The sequence below is a fragment of the Gymnodraco acuticeps genome, unplaced genomic scaffold, assembly GCF_902827175.1.
Source record: "Gymnodraco acuticeps unplaced genomic scaffold, fGymAcu1.1, whole genome shotgun sequence".
In the NCBI taxonomy this organism is placed as follows: Eukaryota; Metazoa; Chordata; class Actinopteri; order Perciformes; family Bathydraconidae; genus Gymnodraco; species Gymnodraco acuticeps.
In genome coordinates, this window is record NW_022990701.1 from 2,500,020 (window position 1) to 2,522,462 (window position 22,443).

The 22,443-nt window shown below is 40.6% G+C and overlaps 2 protein-coding genes across 2 annotated transcripts; both read left to right on the top strand.

Annotated features, from left to right (window-relative positions):
- The first annotated feature begins 12 nt into the window (after positions 1–12).
- klhl2 (kelch-like family member 2) lies at positions 13–13,855 on the top strand. Its single transcript, XM_034231521.1, has 15 exons — positions 13–453; positions 2,178–2,297; positions 2,403–2,509; positions 2,616–2,737; positions 3,805–3,967; positions 4,161–4,270; positions 4,492–4,608; positions 6,217–6,366; positions 6,461–6,578; positions 10,521–10,718; positions 10,868–10,969; positions 11,331–11,459; positions 11,650–11,790; positions 11,877–12,020; positions 12,408–13,855. The coding sequence occupies exons 1-15, from the start codon at positions 386–388 to the stop codon at positions 12,434–12,436; spliced, it is 1,818 nt and encodes a 605-aa protein (XP_034087412.1). The 5' UTR covers positions 13–385; the 3' UTR covers positions 12,437–13,855.
- Positions 13,856–14,580: 725 nt separating this feature from the next.
- msmo1 (methylsterol monooxygenase 1) lies at positions 14,581–21,141 on the top strand. Its single transcript, XM_034231247.1, has 6 exons — positions 14,581–14,679; positions 15,771–16,064; positions 16,355–16,503; positions 17,179–17,305; positions 17,523–17,677; positions 20,440–21,141. The coding sequence occupies exons 2-6, from the start codon at positions 15,810–15,812 to the stop codon at positions 20,627–20,629; spliced, it is 876 nt and encodes a 291-aa protein (XP_034087138.1). The 5' UTR covers positions 14,581–14,679; positions 15,771–15,809; the 3' UTR covers positions 20,630–21,141.
- Positions 21,142–22,443: the final 1,302 nt, after the last annotated feature.

The following is a 22,443-nucleotide window of genomic DNA, read 5'->3' on the forward strand; positions in this document are numbered from 1 at the left end:
CCGACATGTCCTTGTTTGTGCGTTTTAATCAGCGATTGGGAAATAACAGGTAGCCTTGTCTGTCCGCCTCGCGGACCCATATTACACCCAGGAGGGGAAGAGGGGGGGAAATAAAGCACAACAACCCACATTTTGACGCTGCTCCCTTCCTGCGTGTTATTCCCCCTGTGGGTGCCGACAGGAGAAGCAGACTGCAGGCTACAACAGCCCGGGTGTAATCGCAACGTGTTTGTTACAGAGTGTCACCGCAGTCTGGCTGTGTCTGTATGTGAATCGGGCTGATTTAATGGGGCTGCCGTCAGCCCATCTCCCCGCCTCTGGACAGCTGATCGCCGCGATTCACGCTTGAATTTAGACCCACTAAAGACGACATTGTGGATATGGAATGGTGCATGCCGCTGGGCCAAGTTTTCAGCCTCTGAAAAACACCAGAATCATGGACAGTCATCCGCTGTAAGTGCTCAAATATGTGTGATTGTGCGTGTTGACGTTTCCCAGTGGCTGCTTGACTGATGGTGCCGCATTGACAGAGACAGCGGCCAGCCGGTGTGGCTGATCGGGGGGACAGTCACTGATTCCCGGGGACTGATGCCGAGCCTGCCCGCTGCAGCACAGGCTGGATGTGTGTTGGTGGAATAATGTTGGGATTATTACCGAGGTGTTTTTTGTTTATGGCATGTGTTTCATGTAGCCATGTGTGTGTGGGTGTGTTTGTTACAGAAAACATGGGCCACGTGATTTTGCCATTAGCAGCATGATTATAGGATGTTTTATTATGAAAGGAGAGGCCATTAGTGTTTACTGAACAGTGATGGAGATAAAGGAAATACATTGTTATACATTTGAGTTACTTGAATTTGGGATACTTGATTTATTACTCTTTCTGCTGTTTTTACACCAAAGTTTGGACAGTAGCTACAGGTTTGTGTGGGATTTAGGTAGTTATGACCAGTGGTGAACAGCAACTGAATTAATTTACTCAAGTATTTTACAACTTTTGATGATTTTGTACTTTACTTGAGTATTTCCTGTTCCTGCCACTTAAACTTCGTATGTTTATTACATTTATACATCTACTGCACTCCAATTCTAAGTCAAATATTCCACATTGTATTCCATTACATTGATCTGAAAGCTTTAGTTACTATGACAATTCAGAATTAGATTAATGCAAAAATAAAAATCAACAAAACATGTATTATGAATTAAGATACACTTAATTGATCCCTTGTTGAAATTCACAAGCTCCTGCAGTATATATTACAAAAAATAAGCATCACCGTTACCAGCTGCAACCTTATAGAAGTGAACACATTAATAATCATTGTTAAATTATATAACCTATAATGTTTATCAATGGGCTGTCGTGCTGAACGATATATTTTGTATTTTTACAAAATGTTAATGCTAGTTCATATCAGTAAAAAAAAAAAACAATATAAAATACTGCAATAAATAATAATGAATCTGACTTACTTTTGTTTTCCTCCTTTACATTTAGCTGGAAATATGTCTGTTACTGCAGTATGATTTTGAATGATGGACTTTTTGATCTATTAATCATATACACATTGAGAGTTACAGTTAGTGGCCACTTGATTAGGTTAAGGCGGGTTTATCATTCAGGCCCCAATTTCACTGTGTGCAAATTAGTATTGGCAATTTGATTAATCTGTCTTGATGAAGAGGTTTCCTTTTCAGAACACATCATCTATAACATTATATATTAAGTAATACTGAGCCCTCTTGAAGCATATTCCTAAACCAAGTGACTCACATAAATGCTAGGGACAGGTACTGTTATTCATGTGTAGGAGTGCTGGTCGAGTCTTTATTAAATGGTTACCTGGAAGCCAAACTTTCTCTTCTCAGAGGGTGGTGATACATAATACCAAAGTAAAATATCCAAACTAGTACTAGTAATATCCTATTTTTTTTTAATTACATCTCCTTAAAACTTTATGAATTGCTCCTTGTGTCAACTGTTTTAATTGTTGTATTTGACCCTATACATATTTATTGATACTTTGAGCTGTTAATACATTACATTTTTACATTTGCCAATTATAATAGTTATATTATATTCATATCAGGTCACCATGTTGTATTTTATGCTTACCTCCCGTATGTAAAAGAGAGCCACATACTTATGTTTGCCTTATGTGTGTCCCTCTCAGGTGCACCAGGCTTTGTCCACACTCTCTGGACAAAGAAGATGGCGTCGAGAGGCAGGGTCCCGTCACTCTGAACCCCCGGCACATGAGGAAGGCGTTCAAAGTCATGAACGAGCTGCGCAGGTGAAGCTAACTTTTTCTCTTTAGGTCTGTGTCTCTTTCAGGGTACCACGTTTTAAAACTGTAGTTGTGACCTCTCACCTCTCCATCTCTTCCATGCCCATACAGCCAGAGCTTGTTGTGTGATGTGACCATAGTGGCAGAGGATGTGGAGATCGCTGCTCACAGGGTGGTGCTGGCTGCCGGGAGCCCTTACTTTCACGCCATGTTCACAGGTGAGGACGCGCTTCCATTCATACAGCAGGATCTTTGCATCCTTTGTTTCAGTTTCAGTTTTTTGTACTGTGTGGTAATGTATGTCTAACACGAGTGTACCAACAGGTGAGATGGCAGAGAGCCGGGCGAAACGAGTGAGGATAAAGGAGATGGACGGCTGGACTCTGGGCCTGCTGGTGGACTACATCTACACCGCAGAGATACAGGTCACGGAGGATAACGTGCAGGTAAACACACACATTCAATTATACTCACATAATCATTTATCTGAATAATTACATCGTTTACATGGCTTTACTGCTTTTATGAAATGGAAACACAACCTGTGTTGTTATATGTTTAATAAAACAATTATAAATCTTCAGTGGTTACTTAATAACCAAACATCCAACTAATAAAGTTGTTATCGAAGTTATTGCTTATTTCAAACCCTATTTAATTAAACAGATTTTTCCGTAATTGATAACCAAACCAATTGGTTTGCAATTTCCGATTGATCCCTAACTGTTCTGTGCCTTGCTCCAACATCCAGTTTGAACAGAAATCAATCCACTTAATGAATAATAAGATAAGATAAAACTTTATTTATCCAGAGGGAAAAGAGCAGCTGATGTAATACATAGTGGACAGATCGCACGTATAGTAAAGTCTAAATATAGTACAATGAGGTCCAAACAAAAACAAAAATATTCAAACGCCAAAATTAGGCAAGTGGTATGGTTCATAAAATATATACAGGCAACCAATTCAGTGACGTTTTCAGTAAACAACATTTCACAATAATTAACTGAATGAAAACTTTATTTCCCCTCGTGACTTTTAATGTTTTATTTTCCTGCCCAAACCTTTTCCTTGCACAGGCATATAGACAAAACATATATATTTCAATGGTTATCAGGCTCTTTCAGCAGTATAATACAGTAAACCCCGAATAAGGATTTGTTTTCATGATCACACTGATGCTTCTGAGATTTGGGAACAATCAGATCACTACAAACAATCACTACAGATTAGAAGTGTCTTTTTGTTTCACTTGATCATGTGTAAAAAACGTTAAACTAATTGTAAACTCTTCCCTTGCCTACAGGGTAATCCACTCTGGTTGAACAAATTAAAATATTTAAACTAAACAGAATTTTATTTAGAGAAGTCTTGAGTGGAGAAGTTCATATTCTCACTCAACTGTAGCAGTAACAAGCAGGTTATTTTTGGGTGATTTAACCTGTGATCATATGCATTGTTTAGTACCTGAAGTTCCCCTTTATACAGGTTATTCTCTGTGTGTGTTTGCCAGGCATTGCTACCCGCCGCCGGCCTGCTCCAGCTCAACGAGGTGAAGAAGGTTTGTTGTGAGTTCCTGAGCTCTCAGCTTCACCCCTCAAACTGCCTGGGGATTCGAGCCTTCGCTGACCTCCACGCCTGCTCTCAGCTCCTCACACAGGCCAACAGCTACGCAGGTGTGTGTGCGTGCTAAATCTCAATTTGTATATGCGTGTGTGCTATACACTAAAATGGGTTTGTGTGTGTCCTGGAGGATGTGAGACAGAATGAGAACAGGTTTAATTAATGACAATGTTAAAAGGAAACAAATAAGCTATTTTAAACTGTAGTCACAGGGTAGTTTTTTTAATTTGATGCTTTTGCTGACAGAGCAACATTTCACTGAGGTGGTTGGGAGTGAAGAGTTCCTCAATTTGGGCATGGAGCAAGTGTCCAGCCTGATCGCCAGTGACAAGCTCACCATCCCCACAGAGGAGAAGGTACACACACATTCACTCTGCCCAATGCAACGTCTCTTTAACTATCTTTTCTGCATTTATTGTTTTGTTTTAAAGGGATTTTGAGAAATATATTTATTTTGTTGTTTTACTGCTGTGGGCTGTTTGTATGCACTTTCATTACATGTGTCTACATAGGCAGGACAGCACAACTAAATGATTGTACCTGTGTTTAAAGTGTCTCTGGGTACTTTATTTTGCAGGTGTTTGAGGCGGTGATAGCCTGGGTAAACCACGATAAAGATGTGCGGCAGGAGCATTTGGCTCACCTGATGGAACATGTCCGCATGCCGCTTCTCTCCAGAGAATATCTGGTGCAGGTACGAGTGTCTGCATCGCTCCGTTTAACTTTGTCTGCTTGAATTCAATGTGGCTGTTGCTCTTTCTGTCTATCTTAACTGAGATAAAGAACGGGTCCAAGCTAAACTGGAGAACTTTTTTTAGAACATGTCAGATATGTTGGATTCTCACTACAATTAAAGGTGGGGTAGGTCATTTTGGAGAAACCAACTCGAGTGCGCTAGAATTTGAAAATACACAACCGGAAAAAATCTGCCACTTCCTTACAGAGCCCCTCCTCCAACACACACGAACGCACACATGGCCAATGAGGGCACGAGATAAGTTTGTGCACAGATGGAAGGCTGACAGGCAGGTAGGCCATCCAGTTATTTTAGCCGGGCTGGCTAAAATGATTGGTCGTGCTTTTTACAGCGCTGCGGCTTCCACAGATGACATTTTTTTAATGTATTTATTGTCAAAGCATTTAATATATTCATTGCTATCGGGATGAGCATTCCATGGAATATAACAAAAAGTGTTTCTGAAGTAAATTACATACCCCACCTTTAAGTAAGATTGATGTAAACATCATATCACATTGAACCCTTTGTTTGTACTACATAATCAGTAATAGATCAAATATACAGTATAAAATGTTGTGTGTCTGAAAATCAGTACATGATTATTTGTTTCTGGGAAATTACTGACAAACTTACTCTGGACGTGTTGTGGTGAATTAATCAATGACTTGTCGTTGTGCTTGTCAAACAATAGGAATGAGGAAGTGACACCTTTTAATAAGATACAATATACTGTACATGGTCAAATATTTGACATTTTAGACATTATATAAATTATCTGAGCTTTGTGTTTTGAGTTCACTGATTAAACCAGTGAACTCAAAACACAGTAAGTGAGCATGTGACTTCGACACAGACCTGTTTAAACACATCCTGAACATTAAACTATAGCTAAACTAATGGCAGAGCAACTGTCTCAAGTATTCTATGATAGGAGGAAGATGTGTTCTCAGCTTCAGAGCACTGAGGGTTATGTTTTTTTGCTAGTGACCTGATCCCAATTATCTTTTTGCCTCAGTGCAAACATTGCTGCTGCTAAAAACTCTTATGTGTTCAAGTGCCATAATCATTTCAACACCCAGGATGGTTAAATACACTCTGTCTGTGTCAGACAGCTGAGCAACATGTTGCTACGTATCCAGTTTACAGTGGTCCAACTAGTTTGTTTCTGCTGTTGTTGAAACAGGGATGAACTGAAGAAATGTCATGTTAAGATATTAAGCCAGTCATTTGTATACAAATCGTTAACCTTGTAAATCAATCTAGTCCAAGCAGATTAAAACAAAAGATCTCCTAAGCATCTAGATGTTTATTTTTGTGTCTGTCACCTCTGGTATACAAGCTCTTGTGTTGTGTATTTATTTTGAGGTCCGATTAAACTATAATTGAAGTTGGACATAGCCAGAACTTGGATGAATATGCATGAGTTATAGCAGGTAGCACAACTGAGGTGTGATCTTTTAACATTTTAATTTATGATGGTGAAAGTTGGTCAGTCTACTAATTAATCCACAATATACTGCAGCTCTTTTTAAATCCTCTCTCTTTTTGTTTTGTTTGTGTTAGCGTGTGGAGGAGGAGTCTCTGATCAAGAATAGCAGTGCGTGTAAAGATTACCTGATTGAAGCCATGAAGTACCACCTGCTGCCCGCTGACCAGAGAGCTCTGATGAAAACGGCACGCACACGCATGAGGACTCCAGCCTGCTGTCCTAAGGTATTTATGCAACCTCCACTAAGTTCCTCCACTTTTAGTTAAAATAATGAATTAATTCTTCATGTGACGGCTCTGCTGTTTCTCTTCTGTGTAGGTGATGGTTGTGGTCGGAGGCCAGGCTCCCAAAGCCATCCGTAGTGTTGAATGTTACGACTTTGAGGAGCAGCGATGGTATCAGGTGGCTGAGCTCCCGACCAGGAGGTGCAGAGCAGGTAGGAAACCCTCAATAAGAACAACATACACATAAAGACAGTTAGAGCCGGGATTCTCTGAAGAATGCTGTTGTATCAGAGAACCTGAATGCCCTAAATCACCAAACTAATGTTGCATTCAGGCGGTGCTCGTCAACTTGTGAATATTAAGTTAAAAACAGGCTGCATGATCCTTTACTAGTGTTATTAGCAAATAGCTTATGTTTAGAGCAGAGGTGTTCAGGCTCTTCCTGGTGGGTTTACCTTTGGTTTGGTTCAAGCAATATACACTGAACAGATCGGCTGCCTAAATGACTACCGTCCAGTGGCACTCACCTCCACTCCCGCTAAAGTTTTTGAGAAGGTGGTCCGTCCCCACATCGTCTCATCCCTCCTTCCCGGTCTGGAACCCCACCAGTTCGCCTACAGGGCCAACAGGTCCACGGAGGACGCCATCGCCACAGCTCTCCACTCTACCCTGTCTCACCTGGAGAGTAGGGGGAGCTACGCACGGATGCTCTTTGTGGACTTCAGCTCTGCATTTAACACCATCCTCCCTGACAGACTGGTGACCAAGCTATCAGTCCTGGGAGTATCCCATTCCTTGTGTCTATGGATTAAGGACTTCCTGTCTGATCGCCCCCAGAGAGTGAGGATTGGCACCCACACCTCCACGTCCGTCAGTCTCAGCACCGGATCACCACAGGGCTGCGTGCGGAGCCCCCTACTATACGCCCTCTACACCTATGATCTCGTCCCCGCCCACACCAGCAACTCCATCATAAAGTTTGCTGATGATACCACCGTGGTGGGCTGCATCTCAGGGGGTGACGAGACCGCGTACATGGAAGAGGTGGAGCAACTGCTAGCGTTGTGCAAAAAAAAAAACCTGCAGCTGAACAAGCTGAAAACCCAGGAAATGATCATTGACTTTAGGAGGAAGAAGACCGTCATGCAGCCCCTGTACATTGATGGAGGCTGTGTGGAGAGAGTCTCAGTGATCAAATTCCTGGGCGTTCACCTGGCGGAGGACCTGTCCTGGAGGATCAACACCACGGCAACCGTCAAGAAGGCGCAGCAGAGACTCTACTTCCTGAGAATACTCAGGAATTACCACCTCAGACAGGACCTGCTTGTGTCCTTCTACCGCTGCGCCGTGGAAAGCATCCTCACCTACTGCATCTGCGTGTGGTTCCTCAGCTGCACAGCCGCAGAGAGGGGTGTGCTCCAGAGGGTCATCAACTCGGCCCAGAAGATCATCGGTTGCCCCCTCCCCTCCCTGGAGGTACTGTACAGCTCTCGTTGCTTTAAAGATCAAATGCAAAGGTTTTTTTTATAATTGCCAGTAAAATCGAAATCATATAGCTACAACACTATCTAAGATATTGCAGTATTAAAATCGGAGATAATATGCGTCTGGCAATGCCCAATATTTATTTTGTTCAACCCCCAACACCAAGTCCGACGATTTATTTTCTCAGCCGCTCCTCCGCAAGATGGCTTCGCGTGACGTCACAGTGGCCAAACAAACAAACCTTGGCTTATCGCTCACAGCTGCTTCCGCCGATAGTACAACTTAGTTTCGTTATCATGTCTGATTCTGAGTAGACTATAGACTAAAAGCTTTAGGAATCCAAACTATAACATATAATAAGTACCCTGTATCAAGATTGATGCAAAACAAGTGACGTTTGACCTTTTTAGAGAGGTTTAGAAAAATAAAGTCCAGGCGGACTCACCACTGGGTAATTTGGGAACCATCACAACCAAACACAATGCTAACAGTGAGACTCTGAATTAGCCCCGAGCGAAAAATGCTAACCTATTACTGCACCGAAATCACTCCTAGCTCCCTTATTACTTATCCTAGCTCCACATCCAACACATTGTTTATGATCGTAAAGACACAGAATCTAACGGTGCCCACCTCTATAAGCACCCACTCTGCTGAAAGAAATGAAAGCATGGCGGAGGGCTTTTTTGATGCAGAGGCCTAATGAAGTGGTTAGAAGAATGTTGGGTTTTCTAAGTTCTCACAGTCACTTTTAATTGCGCGGGGGGCATTTTTAATTGGGCCAGGAGGAATAATAGTGGATTTAATCCTTATCATAATGCATATTGTTCACACTTTTCCGTTATGAGTGGAGGAGCGATGAATGAGCTGCAGATAAACTACAATGCTAACAGTGAATTAGCCCCGAGCGAAAAATGCTAACCTATTACTGCACCGAAATCACTCCTAGCGCCCTTATTACTTATCCTAGCTCCACATCCAACACATTGTTTATGATCGTAAAGACACAGAATCTAACGGTGCCCACCTCTATAAGCACCCACTCGGCTGAAAGAAATGAAAGCATGGCGGAGGGCTTTTTTGATGCAGAGGCCTAATGAAGTGGTTAGAAGAATGTTGGGTTTTCTAAGTGCTCACAGTCACTTTTAATTGCGCGGGGGGCATTTTTAATTGGGCCAGGAGGAATAATAGTGGATTTAATCCTTATCATAATGCATATTGTTCACACTTTTCCATTATGAGTGGAGGAGCGATGAATGAGCTGCAGATAAACTACAATGCTAACAGTGAATTAGCCCCGAGCGAAAAATGCTAACCTATTACTGCACCGAAATCACTCCTAGCGCCCTTATTACTTATCCTAGCTCCACATCCAACACATTGTTTATGATCGTAAAGACACAGAATCTAACGGTGCCCACGTCTATAAGCAATAAAACTGCAATTCCGTTATCTGCGTTATCTGCTGTGCTCCGTGCGCTTTGAAATGTAATCAAAAGTTGTTTACCTCAATTCTTTGGCGTTTCTGCATCGCCCGGCTCTTTCGTTCTTTCAGTGGTTTCTTGTGCTGAAATATGGAAGGGACGGCGCCGGGTTTCAGCCTCCGACGTGCTATTAATGCTTCTCCACCAACAGACTTCATGATAGCAGGATCAACGTCGTATGCATCACACGCGAAGTGGTCAGAACACAACTTGCTCCATTTTGTCGGTTGCCATCCAACACGATTCACTAAAAAAATCCATTTTTTGCGGATGATTTGGTCTTTGGGAAATGCATGTAAAACTCTCCCAGATCCCGCACCGTTCGTACAACAAAAAGCACAACAATAACCCATGTTAATTCAGTTTTCTTTTCGAAAAACATGTGACCGAGACTGCCGAGTCGGGATATTTGGTCCAGAGACTGTTTGGCCACTATTACGTCACACCGCGCGCGGAGGCTGCTGGGAATTACATGTCAGAAATTCAGACGGCTTTGGGTCGAGTTTTGGATCAATAAAAAGCTTTTTTTTGGGTGTATTATCTCGATTTAAATAAAATAAAAAGTACAGGCAGTCTTAAAAACAACATTTCTATAAAAATGTAGCATATTTGGAAGCTTTGCATTTGATCTTTAAGAAGGCAGTCAAAATCCTTAAGGACCCACACCACCCGGGTAACGAGCACTTCGTACGGCTGCGCTCAGGCAGGCGCTTCCGTACCATGTCTTCCCGGACAAACAGACTCAAGCTCAGTTTTTTTCCCAGGGCCATATGTGCACTAAACGCTGCTAATATTTAAATGATATAAGCCTTCCGTGCAATACGAGGGGAATCGTGCAATTTAATTTATTTATTTATGTACATATTCCCTATCATGTCTTTTTAAGTCCCATTTATTGTTTTTATTGTTTTTATAGTATCTTGTTGTTTTTATATTGTCTTGTTGTTTTTATATTGTCTTGCTCTTTTTATATTGTCTTGTTGTTTTTATATTGTCTTGTTGTTGCGTGTTGGCACCTTGAGTCTATTGTAATGTCGTTGTACCTGTACAATGACAAATAAAGATCTATCTAAATGACATAAAGTTTAAATAAAAGAGACTTTTCCTATGCAAACAAAAGGCCTATTTCTCTTAAATGATGTGTGCAAATGTGTTCTCAATCTTATCTAATCTCGTTCCTCTTAGGTGTGGTGTACGTGGGTGGGTGTGTGTATGCAGTTGGTGGTTTCAACGGTTCTTTGCGTGTGCGGACGGTCGACTGTTACGACCCGATGATGGACCGCTGGACGAGTGTGAGCAGCATGCAGGACCGCCGATCCACGCTCGGGGCCGCAGTGCTCAACGGACTCCTGTACGCTGTGGGGGGCTTTGACGGCAGCACAGGTACAGATACACTATCCAATCCCATATTTTACATTTCTGTGAGACAGAGAGGGTTTAGGCGGTGCATCCCTACAGGCTTTTTGACAGGAAATGATATAATATGTAATTGTTCATGGTGTCTTTGATACATGGTGTGTGTGTGCTTGCAGGTTTGTCGACAATCGAGGCGTACAATGCGAAAACAGACGAGTGGTTCCATGTGTTACCCATGAGTACCCGACGAAGCAGTGTAGGAGTGGGTGTTGTCAATGGTGAATATGAATCCCAGTTCAGTTTTACAGTCATAAACACTATTAACCATACAGTAGTCCTGCAATAAATACTTTTTCTTTAAAGCACATAACTTACTAGAGTTTATAGAGACAGGAACTGTCTTAAAACATTATACTGTATTACAATACAGAAGAAAGAAGAAGCAAAGACAAATCATTATATGACAAAGTAAAGTCGGCAAAAAGATGCACCCAAGAAGTAAACATTTATGGCTTATTTGCATCAAAATATTTCACAATCTTTTTATCTGCATAGGTACCTTGTATTTCTATAATTGTCTCCATCTCATTGCCTCGCTCATTCTGAGTTATAATGTGTTTCCTTGTGTGTGTGTTTCAGGGATCCTGTATGCAGTTGGAGGTTATGATGGTGCGACCAGGCAATGTCTGAGTACTGTAGAAGCTTACAACCCTAAAAGCAACACGTGGAGCTACATAGCAGAGATGGGCACGAGACGCAGCGGAGCAGGTCAGTGTGTGTGTGGTTCTTTATTATAAGATGACAAACAAACAATAACTGTGGTAATAACTTATATACAAATGTGACTTTTCATGCACTGTTCAATTCTGAGGTTTTGCTCTATTTTGCTTCCATAACATGTTTCCTTTCTGACTAGTGGCATTGAAATGGTGACCAATGTGTTTGATGTCGTCCTCAGGTGTAGGTGTGTTGAAAGGTTTACTTTACGCTGTGGGGGGTCATGATGGCCCACTGGTGAGGAAGAGCTGTGAGGTTTATGATCCGGCCTCTAACAGCTGGAGGCAGGTAGCTGACATGAACATGTGTCGACGCAACGCAGGTAAAGCAGACCGTCTGACCACCAGACATCCTCAGGTGTGAGATGAAGGATGTCCATTCATCTTTATTCTGTGTGTGTGTTTTCAGGTATGTGTGCTGTAAACAACATACTTTATGTGGTGGGAGGGGACGACGGGAGCTGCAATCTGGCCTCTGTGGAGTTTTACAACCCAAACTCGGATAAGTGGACACTACTGCCAAACTGCATGAGCACAGGACGCAGTTATGCAGGTGTGTAGATATACAAAAGTGCTGAAAACGTATTATAATTTAATGTGTTGTATCCAAACTACAGTGAGATGTACACTTGACATTTATTTGAACATTACAGCTATTATACACTGTTTAACAAATGTTTCTATGCATAAAGCTTTAATGTCATTATTTTTTCTAAAATGCTAAAGTATCTGCACCAATCAACCACGTAGATACAATATAGAAATCCTTTTAAACAAGTATTCCTACTTTTTAAAGTATTAACAAAAGTGACTGTAGTTGCCATTTATTTAAGGGATTCTATGATATGTAGAATATAAATGTCCTGCACATCATGCATGTGAAAATAAACGTGTGGCAGTAGCGATGCACCAGCTTAATCTCTTTTTTTTGTGACCCTAGGAGTGACTGTGATCGACAAGCCCTTATGACTGCTCTCTACTCCTGCCACTGATTCGGAGCAGAACGTATTCTCCTGCTGAATACTGATCTTGGATCTGTCTACGATGCCAATGCTATTATGTTGGGCAGCATTAGCACAGGCACTGACGAAGATGAAGAAAATGACAACATTGTTGTTGTTGAGGATGATGATGAAGAAGATTTTTTGCACTTACCTGAAAGGGGGAGCTGTAACAAACGGGGGGGAATCAAACCCGTGTTTTAATCCCCTCCTGGAAGGACTGCCGCTGGTGAATGGACACACCAGTGTGAAGCTCTGCTGAAGTGCCATTGAAACGCTACTGATATGAAGCTACTATAACTGAAAAGTGATTTTAACATTAGTAATGTTAACAGAGAGACCACTGATCTAATATACGGGAGAGGAAGGCAAAGAAGGACCATTTGGGACTAAAATCTTTGTTTCTCCTTCTTTTCTATCATGAAAAGTGTGTGTGAGTGTGTGTTTGTGTGTGTGCGCTTGCATTTAAAGGTGCTCCTTTTGCTTGCACATGTGAGCATGTGTGCATCTGAGTCTCTGTGTGGGGACGCCTGGTCCGACGCCGCATGAACGCACTCTGTCTGACCTCTGGCCTTTTTACAGTGTTGCAGTGTGGCTGTTCAAGAGTGCCTGAATGTCTAAAAACATCCCGCTTTCCCTCTTCTTCCCCTTTGTTATGCCTTGAGTACTGTTACTGGACAGAGTACAGCTGGACTCTGAGGATGTTTTGGGATAAAGAAACACATTTGAGTCCAGATCGGTTGCGTTAGCCCGCATGAATTCAGAACGTGGCAAGCTAGAAAATGTGCATTTGTTCTATAAAAAAAACAGACTTTGACTTGAACACCACTCTTCTGGTAAAGGAGATGAGTCATTCATGTTGCCAAAAACAGTGACGGACAGAGGGAGAAGCTGTTTGAGATGAAAACAGTTGGATGTATCAGTGCTTTACTGTCTCATGGCAGCCATCTTTGCTGTGGTTGTAACCACTACAATGGCCTGAACTCAATGCATGGTCCCCGAACTCCAACATCCTATCCTTCAACAGTCCCCTCTCCCTCTTTTGGTGTAGCAACCCTATTAACTACTGCACACCCTGATGTACTATGAATGTGCCAATTTGAATATGTCTCTTCATTTCTGTCTCTCTTTACTACTTAACTAATGTGTTCTCTCTTTCTGGAAAGTGACCAAACCTACTCTTGAGTTTCAGTTGAAAAAATATTGCTATAAAAGTAACTGTTTTCTTGTCAGTGTATTGAGGAATGTCATGTAGGCTAATGACTTTGAAAATGTTTCATTACTTGTTTTATATTATCATTAATAAATATGCTTCTTGTATTTAAAGCTGTGAAATGACATCTGATTTTAAAACTTTGCCAAATCAGTAAAATGTTGAAAATGAAAATATGCTTTGTGTGATGTTTTTAAAACTCTACAGTCATTTGTTTATTTACAATATTTAACATGTAATCATAAGTGTCATGTAAAAGCTGGCATTATTAGACTTCTCAGTGTCGGACACACCATTTTCTTGCCATTTTGTTTTCATTTCAGTTAAAGTTCTTGCAATTCTGCCCTTATTTAGATAACATTGAGTATTTGAGAACTTTTGTACTTCTTTTGTTAAATTTAGTATTGCAAGGGGTGAAATAACAAAAAGTCTGTACTGTACATTAAGTACTATTTTGTAGTACTTTGCCAGAGATATGTCTTTTAGCAGATTACAATTTTACACACACCGAATAGTCATCTTATAAAATACAATGGAGCATGTATATGATAAATGAAGATGCATATCAGACAACATTTCGTATTTAAAACTTTTTAAAAGATGTAAAACTACATTTAAGTGGTGCTGTATTTTAATAGGTAAAGACTGTCAAAAATAACTATACAACGTTTCCAAAGTTGACATTGAATCACAAAGTGTTATACAAATGTAAATATGAGACGGAAGACGCATGTATGACTCAAAGTTCACCCCATCTCTTAACTCGTACAATCCATTCACTGCAGAGGTTATGAAAGCAGAGCTCGCCTCTGATTGGCCGTTGCTGTAGAAACATTCAGTCTCACTATCATCAGTCCATGCCACGGACCAATCATCGAAGCGGCTCGGCCCCTCGACGTCAGTCTCCTCTCCTCTCAACCAATCAGCTTGTTCGATATGACTGTACTTCATATGGTCGGCTGCCTCACTGTCAGGTAGACGGGACGATCCGCGACAAGGTGAGTTTACCGTCGTTTAAGCTGCAAAAAGACCGGTTTTATTGTTTTTATTAGCAGCGATTGTTTAACCACATGTCTTTTTTATATAATACAGCGAAAAAGAGCTAGGTTTTACGAGTTTTAAGAACAATACACCGGCTCGCTTTGTAATCTGAAACACAGTTCATTAATAAACATGAAATAGTGTAAGTGATACTGGGGAGATATAAGGAAATGTTTAGCTGTTTTTAGAGTGCCTCTGTTTGTTTCATTGAGATTCATTACGTTTTTGCATTAACAATCTCCTAGCGGTGTAATTCAGCATGTTTTCGTGTTGAATTTAATGATTAAAATTGTATTTATTGTTGCAACAGTATTATGTCATAGTGTATCATCATTATGTAGCTGTAAGGTATTAACAGTAGAACATCAAGTATTGGAAGTTTGAGTTACCAGCCCTTTACTTGAGTACTCATTTTTATATAAGTCATAATTCAGTTATAATATTGGTTAGGACTATGTGATATGAGCCATTCTGCATAATAAGTCACTGATTAGGATATGGGACAAACATGTCAAATCTGATACTTTCATTTGTTTATAATACAATAATTTGAAATATTCTATATATTTGCACATTTATATACTAGCACTCAAGGAACAGGACATTGACATTTATGCACTTCAACATATTCAACTTATGTCAACATCTTTAGTCACACTTTTCTTTGAGGTAAAAAACGTTTTATTTTTGGTCAATCCAACAAGAAACCCAAATATATAATATTAATTGTACTTTAAGTACAGTTTGATGCTAATACTGTTGAACTCATACTTAAAGAAGACTGTTAAAGGAGGACTTACTATACTTGTAGCAGAGTATTTTTGACACTGTATAGTATCGTCACTTTTACTCGGTTAAAGATGACACACTTCTTCCACTGTTGTACCTTTTTGTTAAAAGACACATTTGCACTGTACCAACATGACTGAATTATATTATCTCTATACCTATAGCTGTAGAGATACCTCCTGTCTGAGAGTTGTATACAGTGTGTTCTTTCTAAAGTATTTTAATAACTTTATTATAACACTGTGTTCCTGTTTCCCAGTCTTCTCTCCTGTCCTGCATTCATCTGACATTGACCATCATGGAGGTGAACGGCACGGCAGACATCTTGAGCTCTGCCTACCTGGCGGTGGAGTACATGGATGCGGTGTTGCCAGAAAACCCCCTCCAGCCCTCCATGAAACACGCCTGGGACTACATGATGGACAACTACACCAAGTTCCAGATTGCCACCTGGGGGTCGCTCATTGTCCACGAGTTGATCTACTTCCTGTTCTGCCTCCCCGGATTCCTCTTCCAGTTCTTGCCCTTCATGCAGAAATACAAGATCCAACAGGTTTGTGTGGGATTTAAGTTTTAAGGACCTTTTGTGTACATTTACTCAAGTACTGTATGTGAGCAATTTTGAAACTACTTGTACTAGTATTTCCATTTCCTGCTACATTCTTCTACTTTTGTACATCTCAGAGGCAATGGTGGTACTCCAAGTGGTTATGACTTTATTTTTTTAAGTTTAAGATATCATGCCTCTTTTAAACCTTCTGTGTGTGTGTGTGTGTGTGTGTGTGTGTGTGTGTGTGTGTGTGTGTGTGTGTGTGTGTGTGTGTGTGTTTTTGTTGTGTGCAGGACAAGCCGGAGACTTGGGAGAAACAGTGGAGGTGTTTTAAGATGCTGCTGTTCAACCATTTCTGTATCCAGCTGCCGTTGATCTGTGGGACTTACTACTTCACTGAGTTCTTCAACATCCCTTATGACTGGAACTCCATGCCACGCTGGTCAGTGGAAGTATAATAAAACACACCCAATGCCTTATTTTAACGTGTACCGTACACATAAGTTGTATTGTTAGTTTTATAGCATAGTAACATTTTAATCCAGGCATGTGCTATCTATGATAATGGTAACGTTTAAGACAGAAATGTAGCTCTGAAAAGCATTCAATTTAATGACGCATAGCTATCCAGCAGCAATTATTGTATCTTTTAAAACGAGAAAGGTGTTTCTCATGCCTTCATCAATCTGCTTTACGAAAGAAAATGCATGCATGTAATACTGCTTTAAAAGCATGCATGTAATACTGCTTTAAAAGAAACAAAAGAACATTTTCCATTATATCTTGTTAAGGTCATTAGACTTGTTGACAATAAAAGTAAAAGTGACATTTCTTTCGATAAATTATACAAATAGAGCAGGGGTGCCCAATACGTCAATCACTAGGTAGTGTGGGTAGATCACATGGCATTGAAAAAGGAAAAAAAACATTTTTTGCAATATCAATATGTATGCAATATGAGAAAAATCACATAAAAAGAGATGAAATGGCAGTTTTAAGAAATTACATTCTTTACACTAACCACATTCAGCGGAATACACTGGTCACGGTTAATTTGAATATCTCAGTGTGCGTTTCTAAGGATGTCCCTCCTCTCTCTCCTCGTCTCCTCCTCCAGGCCGTACGTAGTGGCTCAGTGCTTCGGCTGCGCAGTGGTCGAAGACACCTGGCACTACTTCCTGCACCGTGCGCTGCACCACCGCAAGATCTACAAACACATCCACAAAGTCCACCACGAGTTCACCGTGAGTAAAACACACAAGTGATAAAATAAATAAACACACCACTCTGGTTACTGTCTTTACTGAATAGTTACTTATTAATGATCCTGTAGCTGTCACATGAGAACATATGACCACACACTCACACACACACACACACACACACACACACACACACACACACACACACACACACACACACCTGAATATGTCTTCATTACATTCTTCCTCTGTCCCTCAGTCTCCGTTCGGCATGCAGGCAGAGTACGCTCATCCTGCTGAGACTCTCATCCTGGGAACAGGTTTCTTCATCGGCATCATGATGTTCTGTAACCACGTGTTCCTGCTGTGGGCCTGGGTGTCCTTCCGCCTGCTGGAGACCATCGATGTCCACAGGTAAGACACTTTCTTCCTGTCATTTAGTTTTTTTTCTCCCCTTTTCATCACTTTCTGCCGGTAGAAATGTAGCTCAAATGGACTGCTTAATACTATGACTTAAGAGAGACATTGACTGCAACATATCACTCATTACAATACACTGCACAATTCGTATGTTAAATGTCAGTAATGTATAGCGGTGACCACTAGAGAGCCATACAGATCACCAGGGCTGAGGTCGAATAGTCCATTTAGCTTAGGAACCTTCCTAACCGAGTGAAATGACCCGGAAGTACTTCAGTGGCAGCCATGATAAGTGCCGTTCGAATTCTCTACATGATAGGAAAGGAGGTTTCAAACTTCGGTTGCGGTCGGATAATCCAAAAATCAGCTCCTAACGTCTAACCCTATCGTCTATTCCTTGACCTCTGAGTGAAACGTCACGGGGTTAAGGGATAGTGGATAGGAGAATTCAAAAGGATTTAGGAGAAGAGACTGCGGTACTTTAGAGAATCCGACTGCACTTTCACTATCCGACGTGTTTATGATGCGCCAGCGGACGTCATAAATGTGCGTCGCTGCTGCTGTGGGGAAACTATGGAAACTACAGTTTTCTATTCATACTGAGCTGTGTGGGTTTGTTAAACTTTTAAAAGATGTTTGAATGGTGATATACACAGTGATAGATGTTAAGGACTAACGTTTATAATAAATACATTTGTATTTATTTTCAGATCTTTTCATACAATCATACGTATTGGGATCATTTGTATTAATGTGGACCGGAGGGAGAGGGTGACGAGCAGAAGTTTCACTTTCCTTTTTTATTTCAATTCCAACTTTGGTCATGAAGAATATGTTTCTCTGTTGTCCACGTTCATAAAGCATAAAGCAGCAGCATCAGAGCACGGTGCAGAGTCTCTAGATGAGTTTACAGTAGTCCCTCGTTCTTATTAAACATCCATGTTGTAGTCCGCTGTATAGAAAACTGTGGTTTCCATAGTTTCCCCACAGCAGCAGCAGACGCACATTCATGACGTCCGCTGGCGCATCATAAACACGTCAGATAGTGAAAGTGCAGTCGGAGGCCGTGGCCGTTTCTCAATCTCGAGGATTCTGGCTTCCAAGCCAATATTTCAAGGATGCTACGTCATCGAGTGCCACCGAAGGACTGTTCCAATCTCCAGCATACTTGGAATTCCACCGAGGCCACGTCCTTGGTTTGGGGGAAATTTCGAGGCTGCACATGGGTAGACTTCGCGTTCTTAAAATCCCCACAATGCTTTGCGCACGGACCAATTTCAAAAACCCTTGCGGAGAATGGCTGAACCGACGCAGCACACATTTAAATGTAAGTATGTAGTGGCGTAGAACATGTGTTGGTAAATATGTTACTTTGTTACATTTGTTTGTTATCATCAAAAATGTGTTCCGTGAAAGTAAAGCAAGTTCATAATTAGATAGACATCGTGAGGTATTTATTTCCGGTACAGTTTATGTTGAAACCGTTAGAGAGAGTGGCACACTTGTTAGCCTGTTCCATTCTTCTTCGTTATCCGAAGCCGTGGCTTGGAAGCATACTTGCTTTCGTTTCTGAAGGAAGTGACTAGGAAGTACGCGACTACCAAGCCAGCATCCTCGCGATTGAGAAACACCCCGTTTCTCAATCGCGAGGATACTTGCTTAGTAGCACATGTCTTCCGAGTCACTTCCTTCAGAAGCTAGGCAAGAATCCTTCCTGGCATTCGGAAAACAAAGAGTGGAACAGGCTAGCAAGTGTGCAGGTGTGCGTCATATGAGAGGCCCCGCCTTACATTTTCCGCCACAGATTTGGGGAAATTGGTCCGTGCGCAAAGCATTGTGGGGATTTGAAAGACGCGAAGTCTACCCATGTGCAGCCTCGAACGAAATTACCCCCAAACCAAGGACCCGCGTCCTTGGTTTGGGGGTAATTTCGAGGCCTCGGTGGAATTCCAAGTATGCTGGAGGTTGGAACAGTCCTTCGGCGGCACTCGATGACGTAGTATCCTTGAAATATTGGCTTGGAAGCCAGTTTCCTCGCGATTGAGAAACGGCCAGATTCTCGCAGTCTCTTCTCCTAAATCCTTTTGAATTCTCCTATCCACTATTCCTTAACCCCGTGACGTTCAAGGAATAGACGATAGGGTTAGAATTTAGGAGCTGATTTTTGGATTATTCGACTGCAGCCCAGATGTTATCAGATCACAAAGAACCCCTTTAGGTAGTTATTATTAAAATACATTATATCTTCCTACATTTTTAAGTACTAAGTACTGACTTTTATCCTGCAGACTTGCCTTAATAAACTACAAACAAATGTAATTTGTAATCCTTTAAAAAAGAATATACCATCTAAAATAAAACAATGCTTGTGACAAAAGTCAGGTTTTCTTTCATCTTTACATAAAATATTTTATTTAGCCAATAGTGCAACAGTGTTTAATACAAGAGAAACACAAATATTGTTTTTTTAATGAGAAAATGTGCAGTGCAATAGAAAAACTAGCCATCTTTTCATATTCAACCATTACGCAGCAACATGAAAACAGAATCAAACTATATGCACCACGTAATCAGGACAAACACAAACATAATTATTGATAATTTCCAAATGTGCGTCTCATTTGAAAAGCTTGTTCGAAGAATGCTTTAAATAGAAAATATGGACCTATTAAATCTAAGAAAGAACAAAATGTTATTTTTTTATGAATAAATAGCAGACAGACATTAATTCCCTTTTTTATCGTTCTCTCTCTCAGTGGTTATGACATCCCTATGAACCCACTCCATCTGATCCCGTTCTACGCCGGCACCCGCTTCCACGACTTCCACCACATGAACTTCGTTGGGAACTACGCCTCCACCTTCACCTGGTGGGACAAGCTGCTGATGACGGACAGCCAGTTCAACAAACACCAGGAGAAACTGGGAGACAAGAAGGAGCAGTAAACATCTCTGTTCATCCACTCGCCTGTCAGCAGGATAAAAGCGTCTAACAAGTGACATCATGTAATAATAATGTAATGTAAAACAGGAGGGAAGAGGCAGGGACACACAGACAGTGCTGCTTTTCCTCAGTCTCACATCTCAGAATCAGCAATGCTGTGGTTTGCTATTGAATAGGACTGTATGTCAACTTCAGTCCGTCTTTTGTGCCTTTTTTGCTATAGAAGTATTTTTGTGTTCTTGCTGCTGGCTGAATAAAAAATATCTAAATCCTTGTTTGAATTTGTTGCTTTGCTTTGTCATTGCATGAAGTTTGTACCTTATTACTTAATTCTTCCGTATACCTCTGAATGTTTTAGCACTTTAGCGCTTCCTCTTGAGTTAAACTGAGTCAGAGTGACGTTGCATGATAGCTACAGTTCTGTGGGGGCTGTCCAAACTCAAGTCAGGCATGTTTGATGCAAATTCATGTTATCTTTTTAATAAATGGAGATTGGCTCATATGGAACTTTCAATTTGTTCAAGACTATTTTGTTAATGTTAATAAATAAATTATGTCCTGATTTTACAAAAAAAGCTTTAATATGTTGTGTTATTTTTTTTAATATACGAACACATTTGATTAGGCTTTGTGTAGTTGTGTTGAGCTTTATTTATGCGTATTGTTTTCTGGATGTTTGTACATGCATCCCATTCTCAAGGACGTAATACAGTACAACAGGAATGGTTTGAGGGTTCTTTAAATTTGGCTCACTTGAACTCAAAGATGACAGGATATGATTTCGGGGGTCAAAGGTCGAGGTCACTGCGACCTCACAAAACCAATTTTTGGGAAAAACTCTAGAATTATTACACTTATGATAATTTCATACAATTGTTTAAAAAAGGATACAATTATGGAGTGATGACATGTTGAACCGACATGGATGTAAACTGCAACTTGACTAGTTGCAGAGGGAAACCACGATGTATTATATATAAAATATTACCTTCATATTTTAGATAAGTGTAGATTAACAGTACACTGCTGTAGACAGCTGTGGGTTGATGGAGGAAGTGAGTGTGTTTGCTGATGTAGGTTCCCTTCATCTCCTCTCTGCTGCACTGTGGACACACCCCTGCTGCTGCTGAGTCAAGTTAGCCAACAGCAGCCAGCAAACAGGAAGTGAGGCACTATTTATATCAAGGACCAAAACTAAGTGATTAAACACATGAGGAAATGAATGCAAAACATGGTCAAACCCCGTTCGTTTTTTTTTTTTACTTACAACTATTTGGACTCCCAGTATTATTGTTTAATCTTTATATTCCCTTCGGTGATTAAAAGGAGGGACTAATACCAAACAACTGAGAGCCAAAAGTGACATCTTTATATTGCTTGATTAGATTATTTCATAATGTCAGTTTTCATCACAATTATTGTCTAGTCAAGATGAACAGAGCAGATCAGTCAGTTGTATGTTTTGATGTTTTATAATTAGATACCGATACACGAAAAAAGCAGGAAGGAATAAAAAGCCGAGTTGTATTGGATTTCTTGTCATGGCTATGTCCATTTATTCAGATTGGTCTTTTTGGTTTCAATATAGACTGTTTTTATTGTCTTGATCAAACATAACCCCATGCTGTATACTTTTAAGATTTGCACCTTACTGTTAAGCATTTATATGTAGGCTACTGTGTTTGACTTTGGCATCAAATATATTTTGAATTTGCACCTTTTTGATACCTTAGGTTATATTTTGTTTTTGCATATTTACCATATTGGCACTACAACTAAAGAACACTTCTCTTATGTTATCCTAAATGTGGTGGAA